This window comes from Callorhinchus milii, unplaced genomic scaffold (assembly GCF_018977255.1).
Source record: "Callorhinchus milii isolate IMCB2004 unplaced genomic scaffold, IMCB_Cmil_1.0 Scaffold18, whole genome shotgun sequence".
NCBI lineage: Eukaryota > Metazoa > Chordata > Chondrichthyes > Chimaeriformes > Callorhinchidae > Callorhinchus > Callorhinchus milii.
The window spans coordinates 5,204,287-5,213,438 of record NW_024704759.1 but is presented as its reverse complement, the minus strand read 5'-3'; the positions used below and the strand labels follow the sequence as shown (position 1 = coordinate 5,213,438).

General features: G+C 41.8%; 1 protein-coding gene across 2 annotated transcripts in view; it reads right to left on the bottom strand.

Moving 5' to 3' along the window:
• Positions 1–5,043: 5,043 nt before the first annotated feature.
• LOC103171724 (synaptonemal complex protein 2) overlaps positions 5,044–9,152 on the bottom strand; it is a 55,835-nt gene continuing 51,726 nt past the window's right edge. For both annotated transcript variants that reach the window (XM_042341850.1, XM_042341851.1), the window contains 4 exons: positions 7,848–7,906; positions 7,331–7,409; positions 6,318–6,374; positions 5,044–5,172 (listed from right to left, as the gene is read on the bottom strand). In XM_042341850.1, the coding sequence (XP_042197784.1) occupies positions 5,101–5,172; positions 6,318–6,374; positions 7,331–7,409; positions 7,848–7,906 (267 nt within the window). In that variant the 3' untranslated portion in view covers positions 5,044–5,100. The remainder of the gene's footprint in view (positions 5,173–6,317; positions 6,375–7,330; positions 7,410–7,847; positions 7,907–9,152) is intronic.

Sequence of the window (9,152 nt, the reverse complement as noted above, 5' to 3'; positions counted from 1 at the left end):
CTGAGCTGTAAAGTATGCAACTGAGCAGAGAACATTGTAGGTGTTCTTGTCGCAGTGAAAGCAGGTTCCCACTCGCACAATCCCACTGATCGTTCGTTACCTCTGACACCTCACAGGAAGCTTCTTGCGGTTTACTTGGTTTGATAAAACATTGTCCCCTTTGAGAACTGCAGCAGCAACAAAACCTTGGTACTTGTGTAGTTCCCTTCACATGGGCTCTCTGCTGTTAGAATGTACGGCACAGTGGCCGGGGCAGGTTGGGCCTGAATTAGTTTTATATGAATGTTTTATAACGATTGCTAGCGATAATCAATAACTGCTATTTGGGATATTTGGTGTGAAACACGGCCACAGGATGGCAGCACACGCTCCCACTGTATCAGGTCCTGTCATTGTATCCGAGAGAAACAGCTGTAAATGTAGTCAGCAGTGACTTGTAAAGTATTATTTTGTTTTAAAGCATAATCTATGCTCTCCGCAGCCCCGAAACCAGTTACTTGATGGAGCCCAAGGCCGGCTGTTCGGTAAGATGTGATCCTGATCCAGGTACAGAGAGATTGTGGGCTAATAAATATAAAACCAAACGGTGAATTTACAAACCACTGCAGTGGTTGGAAGCTGCAGCCTTTCAGCACAAGTCCCGCGGCTAATTTGAATCCCATTATTTATTTTATAATAAAGATTAGGTCAGTCCACGGAGAGGAAACCCAGTATGTCAACGATAAATTGATGTATTGTACATCCACCTGTGTGAGGTAATTGGGTTCATCATCAAAATTAGCTGCATGAATGCAAAAGTGAGATTGTATCTTTCATATCACATTCCAGGAGAGTAAGAGGGCATTCAGGGATTCCGGGCATGGGAAGGGGTGGGGGAGGGGAGGCAGGTTTACCCGCAGATAACAGCAAATATTTATTTATATGAAGAGTAATAATCAGTGGTTATGTCAAGCTTTCAGCCTTTCTGCCCCCACTTTCTGGAATTCCATCCTGGAGCCCCTCACCCCACCCCCTCCCTCACGATTCATCTGTCCTCTTTCACCACGTCTTTGATCGTCTTCACACCCCCTCTCAGCCCCACTCCCAGCTTGGGTGCAAATCTTGGACTGTCCAGCACCTCGGGATGTCCTACTGACATGAAAAGCACTGCATAAATAAATGCACATTTGTATTGTAGTTGGAACAGGTTAGCAGGAGGGTTTATAGCCCAGGATTCATTTAAGAAACAGCCAGATCCTGGAATGAGAATATAGTAAAGTGGATTTACAGCAGAGAAGATCAAATGGACCCGTATAATTGACTCACTGACTCTCTATAATCTATTACTTCTTACTTTATCATTACCTGTCATGCTTCAAAGAGCTTGGATGGAGTCTTCACCCTCTCGGCTTTAGTGAAAAAAAGTCATAATTTGTAAAGTTTCTCTTCATTACTGAAACCCTTTGACTCTGATAAACATCACAGTAAATCAAGCCGGCACCTTTTCCTTTGTTTTACATCCTTCCTATAATAGAGTACCCCAAATTGTCCACAATAAGTCAATAAGTTGGCTGTTGCCTAAATTAACCAAAGAGAAATGATTATTCATGAACTCAAAGACTGCTGTTGCTCTCAAGGGATTAATTGTACTATTCTAAGAAAACAAATAGTAATGTAAAGTATGTGGTGTTTCTTAACTCATTCCTGCTGTAAACGTTATCCGAGTATTGCCTTAGCACTCGGTCTCCCCAGGCTGCAGTCTGGATTTCCTTTATTCTCGGGAGAATACTGTTCAGGATCAGAATGTCACACACAGGCTTTCATAGGCAGAGGAACACTACTTTCTGCAATGCTGCAAAAGAATTGCAATACATTTAAAACCCACCTTTATCTATCGATAAAGGTCTACTGGCTCATTAATAAATACAATTGACATTCCCAGGTGTAACCCTCTCTTAAGTGTATTTTTTCAATACACTAAATCACACTAAAACATGAATCTTTTTATGCATTGCGAGTCTTCCTGGTCTTTTACGGTGTCATCATTTTTAACATTTAGAATTTTCTCCAAAACCCAAAAGATACTGATCTTCCTCTGCAGCTTTTTCACTAATAACTTCAACATCTATTTTCTGTAAAATTCTCGTTCAGACTTACCAACGGGGAAGGTAGAAACGCATTCTCTGATTAAGGTTTCAATAGCCTTAACTATTTTTTGTTTCTGGTGCCAAATTGTTACCATATCTCTTGAAGTATTTGAACATGCACTTATGCATTGAGTGAGTGCTGTGCGCTGCGCCACAACCAGAGTAACAACTATGACAATATTTGGAACTCAGGAAAATGAGCACCTTCATAGGCAACCCATGACAGCCAGTGAGAAATATGGCTGATTAGACTGTGCTGCTCAACTTTAATCCTTTATTTTCTGCTTTTTAAATTTCCAGCCTCTATGTTTAATCTGTTTGTGTTTCTAAATATTTGTGTTATTTTTATTTATTGCAATGTAATCTTATTTTTGTACTTTTTTATATGGCTGTTAAACAAAAAGATGTTTTATCTTCACATGTCAACTGGTCAGATGTAGTGCTTCTGGTATTTAACCTTTTTGGCTGCTTCAGTATTTTTGAAATGAAATGATTTATGGGGATTCCTATGTGAACTGCAAAGAAAATTCATTAAAAAAAATGTCATAAATAAATTGTTCAAATGTACTATTTGGAAAAAAATCTCCCTCCCTCAGTCCTGTTCCTTTACCCTTGCCTGAAGGTAGTAAGTCATGAATGCCAGAACCTTTGATGCATGACCCATGACCATCTTGGTCTCGAAACACTGCATCTGAAATATTATAATCCATGCATTTGATTGAGCATCTTTCACATCAGAACATTTCACATGATTAGTGACTGTGAATTTGTAGGCAAACACGGTAGACAATTTGTGCACAGAAATGTTCCACAAACAGCCGTGAAGTAAGTAACCTTTCCTTTTCAAACAGTGCAGAACTTTCTACAGTTCAACGTCAGCAAGACTGAGGCTCGTTGTCTTGCGCCAGTCTCCGCACCTCAGGCACTGGCAGCATCAGCATCCAAGGATGCACACTCCATCTCACCAAGCCAGTCAGGAATTTGGGTGTCTTGTTTGACCCTCAACTGTCCTTTCTCCCCCACATCCGTGCTATGACCTGCTCTGCCTTCCCCCACCTCCGCAACATTGCCGGACTCCGCCACTGAACTCATCCCTCAGGCTGCCGAATCCCTCATACATGACTTCATTACAACCAGGCTCGACTATGCCAACTTCCCGCTTGTTGGCCTTCCCAACTCTTCACTCTACAAGCTGTGCTCTACATCTAGAATTCTGCAGCTCGTGTTCTCTCTGGCACCAGGCTCCGTGACCCCATCACGCCCACCTTCCCCCAGCTCCACTGGTGCCCATCCTTCAGAGGATCGAGTTCAAAATTCTCGAACTCACTTTCAAGGCCCTGACCCCTGCTACCTCTCCAACTTGCTAACTCCTTATCAACCTGCCCGCATCCTCCGCTAAGCAGGCTCCAGCCTGCTCCAAGTCCACCAACAGTCCCACCCCACCATCAGCAGTCGGGCGTCAGCCTCTCTGCCCCCACCCTCTGGAACTCCATCCCACATTCCCTTCGTCTCGCTCCCTCCCTTGCCTCCTTCAAGGCTCACCTCAAGACCCTCCTCTTCGACTGTGCCTTCCACCATCCTCCTACCCTCACACTGCCCTCCAACCTACCTGATCCCAACCTCCCCATTCCTCCCCCCGGTTCAGATCCTAATCCCTGACTGTTCAGCGCCTTGGGACGTCAGACATGAAAAACGCTTTTCAGATGTAATTTTGTATTGTACTGCTAGGCAAACAGAGGCGTGTGGAGTATGGAAACTTGCGTAAGGTTTCACCCTGGCCAGGAATCAAACCCGGGTATCGTTTGAGAGGCGAGTGCTCTAACCACATGATTCCTTTCTGGAAGGTTCTGACATTTATTGCCTCAGAACTTGATTCTTGTCCCAATATCTGAGGAATAAAAGTTCAGTTTCCTGGCTCATTTGAGATATCAAAACACACAGGGAGTTAGTTCCCTGGCATGCTTGCAGGGACTTGGAAACATTACCTCCCTCTATTCAATGACAGAACTACTAAAGGTTATAGGGAGTGAGCAGGAGAGGCCGATTAAACTAGATGATTCCCATGGAGAAAAACATACGCCTGTTTCTGTACTGAAACATTCTGTGATTTTAAGTGCTTTTTGCTGCACCTAATCCTCGCATTTTATACAGCAACTTTCACATCAACCGTCAAAAGGACAACTTAAAGTTCTTCATAGGACATACTGGAAAGTGCAATGACTATTTTACAGGTGAACCCCTATCAGAAATCTGTCAGAACTAAAATTACACATGAATGAAAGTTATGAATTAATTCTTACACCAATAATTTATTTAATTTTCAGAAACATAAACGAGTACTTGAAGCATACATCAATACAATTACATTGTGTATTTGTGTAGACTTAACATGTATTCAAATAATGTAACAGAATTATATTTCACAAGTTCTTTTCTCAAAAGGGCAACATAGATGCATGCTAGGCATTGAGCACCACCAGCTTCTCAATGAGGGAGGAGACAGTGAGCTACCTCAGCGAGGCCTGTAAATAACCAGCACTGAGATTTTATTCTCTGTAAACACAGGTGATTCCTCACGCACCCCCACCCCCCCCACCCAGTTTACATTGTTATTTTTGTTGTTTTACAAGCTGAACGTAAACACGATTACAAGGAGGAGCCAGAAATTATCAAAAAAAATTGAAAAGATAAATGTAACTTTTTGAACCATATGGGAGGTTTGCAAAAGGCTTAAATCATTCTCCTCCCCAATGCTTTGTTAAAAATGTTCCAATAGGGAGCTGAGTGCCACAGCCCGTCCAGTCCACATGCTGTAGAAATGTACTTGAATAAGTGAATTGTACTATTTTCATAAATAACTAAATATATAGCACAAGAACATTTGAAGAAACTGAACATTGTAACTCAACAGTAAATTGATGAGTGAATTTGTACGTGTAAAACTCTGTTAATATACTTGTCAATCAGTATCCCTTTAAAATCGCCTGGAGTTAGACATAAACAAGGACTGCAGCCCTTTGCGCACACTGCCCAGTTCTTCTTCTTGCTGAGGAAAAAAATACCATTGCTTTGTTATTTATTAATAAAAAACAATAATCCATGCAGTTGCATAGTCTGTATTTTTTTAAATTTCATAAATCCCATGCTTCAAAGTATACTTCATCAGGCATTACATTAAACATAAACTGATCAGAAATTAACAAAAAGTAAGCTTTTGCTGCTGAGCTGCCCAGGGATAGAGAAATCACAAACACAAGAACATGTTCAATGTTCAAAGCGCTGATGTTGAGGCGAGCTGAATGCAGCTGAAATTTTATGATGCCAATTGAAGTATTGTAATAAAACTTAAAGATGCATTTTCTCGCTTCTACTTTCAGGAAACAATTCTGTTGTATCAATAAGAAGGGTAAACATTAGACACTTTTAATGCTCTCAGCACAGTTTGCAGAAATTGCAAACCTCCAAATTATGCACGTTTGCAATTCACCTTGCACAATAACCATTAGGTTATGAGTGATGCTGTAGGCAGCATAGAACTTTAGTAAAGGTGACAAACTGAATTGTCTTGCATTGTGCATTACATTTCTTTTACCAAGAACTCAAGCCATTGTGTAAGTTAGTACACGTGACAAGTGGAGAGAAAGAAACAGCTTTACCCTGATCAGAGAGGGGGAATGGGTTTACCCTGACCAGAGAGAGGGAAAGAAAAAGAAGTGCCCTAACCTGAAAGAGTGGGTTAACATTCAAACCGAGAGTGTCCATGCTTCCATCAAGAAATCAAAGGAATCACAGCAGCTAAAGCGAAACTGTGCCTGATCTCGGCCGCTAACCCTTTCTGAATGAACATATCTAGTGTCCTTGGGCAAAACCATTTTTATCAAATAAAAGATCTTCTGGTAACACAAAGTATGAGCAATCAAAACAAGCCCTCCACCTCTACCAGGCCTTTCTAAATTCGCAACTGTGTTGAGAGCAATCAGAGCTTGGCATTTAGCGCTATTTCATCTTCAGCATATTAGTAATTGGCTCTTTATTGTTTAACCAACATGAGACATTTTGGTAAATGGATTAACCATTACTTAGAAAACATCAATCATGACTGCAGCTGTCGATCTAGCTATAATGGTATTACACTGAACGCTGGTGTAATATTAAGCTACACAGCACATTCAGATCCAATTGTATACTTACCATTTCTTTTAAAAGCCGGTCTTGAACCATTTTCATATCTTTTCTCATCTGATGTATCTAGGGAAAAGCAATCACAGACCTTCTTCACCTGTTCCATGCATCATTAATAGTAGTACAAAGGATTGGTCCCTGGTTGGGAACTGCAGTTTGGGCATTCATAAAGACCATTGTTCAGGGCCAGGCGTGTGGGAAGACATCATCAAAATTATCCTTTTGAGGTTTGATCAGATCCATTCCAGGAGCCACTGACCCATAAGATCTCTGTGCTCCACACACCCTATAAAGTGCCCGTACCTCTCTCTCCCTCTCTAAGGGCTACTGGATTTTTGCCCAACATTTCCATAACACTGAATCAGACACGTCTATAGGACCTGAGGAAGTGGGTGATGGGAGTACAGTATGCAAGTATACACATTCATGGTAAGTAACATGTCTTTTTTTTGCTTCCCTGGAGGTAGCTATACCTTTATCAGCACCTGCAGGAGTTTGATGTGCAGAGCTGAGGCAAGTACCCCTGTCCTCGTCATTGCTGTATGTGTTTCCAGGCCAGGCAAGGCCCCATAAGTACAAGCACACTGGCTGCATTGCTGGAACCCTGGAAACCAAGGTTCTTTAACAGCTGCCATTTCTAGTCATTTGTGTACTGTCTGATGAAACACAAAACTTAACAGGATAAATTGAAATAACACCAAAACCAAACTTTTTTTGCGTAAGCTCTACATCAGCAACTGACTGCCGTACGATGTGACTTGTTGTGGTTTGGGCACGGGACAGGCTCCCAGGCCAGTGTCAAACTTCTGTCCCCACTGAAATGAATGTTGACTCCACTGCAGCTCCAGCTTTGGAAACGAACAAAGTTAGTGCTATGACCTGTTGTTCTTTTATTTAATAGATATTTTGATATTCTTGATGATCTATTTAAATTTGAATAATTTATGTGACTGTAGAAATCAGTTCTGAACTCAGTGCTAAATAAATGGAATCCAAAATGCACATGTTGTGCTTGTACCCACCTCCATATTAAATATCCTCTTTTCAAATTCCACACCGTGAAACACATTGGTATCAAATGAAGATCGCAGTTGTTGAATTCTGAAATGAGAATGAGGTTGTAGAAGCTAAATTAAATAAACCGTTCATTGCTAAATGTAGCCCGATTTTCTACAGCTTCGGTGAAAGGAACAAAAAGACATTCATATCCAACCAATTCATAAGCAGCTCTGCACTGTCCATCAGTAAGTGGGTGGAGGAACAGGGAAGAAACAAGGGAGGGAATGGGAAGAGTCCAATTGCCTAGAACTGTTTGTGAATGACTGGAGTGTCCATCCATTCACAGGCGGCTCCGAGGCAGTCTATCACCTCGGAGCCACTGCTAATGGTCCCCTTCCCGTCCAATGGGAATGACAATGAGAGGAAAGAAGTGCTACTGCTCCTCTGCTAAGCGGGAAGAAATTCAGACGTTGCTTAAGATGGACCAAATCTCTGGCCCCGATGTGTCTGGTTTAAGCGGCTTCCACTGTATTTACTCACCTTTGTTCCTCATTTTCCTTGAGTCCATTAAAAGCTTTTGAATGCTGCTTCCAGAAATTCTACATTGAGGAAAACATCAATATCCAGATGTTAACAGACTGATATTTAGGAACAAATTCAATAATTGAAATTGTGAATTTGCTGAAAGTATCAGTAGAGTACATGAAACCATGAAATATGGAATGAATGTTACATTAAAATGATTAAGAGTCTCACAATGTAACACATTGTAACAAGGGAGGCCATCCAGTGCATAGCCACTGTTGCAATAGTTTACTGCAGCATGGCAGATCTGCTAATCCATTCCCATTGCCCAAGATTTAGGTATTTATTTATTATTTATTACTATTATTATTGTTATCGTCACCCAGCTCCCATTAATCTAGGAAATCAAGATCTCGTCTTGACTCTCAAATCCATTCACAACCTTGTCCATCAATTCCACAAATTCAAGGTACAATTGTCTTGTTCACAAGTCTTGATATTCTGATAAACGGGATCTCCTTGGAGCTGAACTGGCTCCAAGGTGACATGCCTGTCAACGGCATCAAGCTACCCTCTACGGCGGTCTCTAGTCCAGTTCTTGAGCCAGGCGGGTCCACAGTGTTCCAGGGCACAGCCAGCCTGGTTCATTGGCAGGATTTGGAAGAGCAGATCACTCACAGGGAACAGGGAATCATCCCACTCAGCTCCTGTTAACCCTCCAAGCCAACGCTCTAATGGGTAAGGTGGTCCTAGCTGGACAAGCAGTGGGAAAGCTTACGAGTCAGTGATATCAATGGCAAGCTATGTGGTATTAGCCAATTAGACTCCAGCAGACAGTTTTGCTCTGTCATGGATTATATATATTTACAGAGAAACAGCCTATTTGGCCCACCTAATCCCATCACATTTATTCTCCACTTGAATCTCTACCCACTCCTTTCTCCTGCCCATACCCTTCCATTCTCCCTTTCATTGGTTGAGCTTTCCGCCACTCTGCTATACTTTCTGGAACTCTTCCCCAAAATCCCTTTGCCATGCTCCTTCTCTCGAGGCCTTCAATTGGGAAGGCCCCTCTTAAAACACATTTCTCTTGAATCAAGTCTTTGGCAACGTCCTGAAATTCCCCATTCTTTCCTCGTTGCTCTCCAGTCATTGTGAAGCTCTTTGATAAGTTCAGGCTATATCAAAGTGCTAAACAAGTACAACTTGCTGTATTCCAATATTCCAATGGTCAAATTATGAAGCATCCTCTCTGGGTTGATTACGAATTGGATTTGCTGCCTAACAGCAGTTCCTGCCCTGAGGATTTACTTTTAAAAA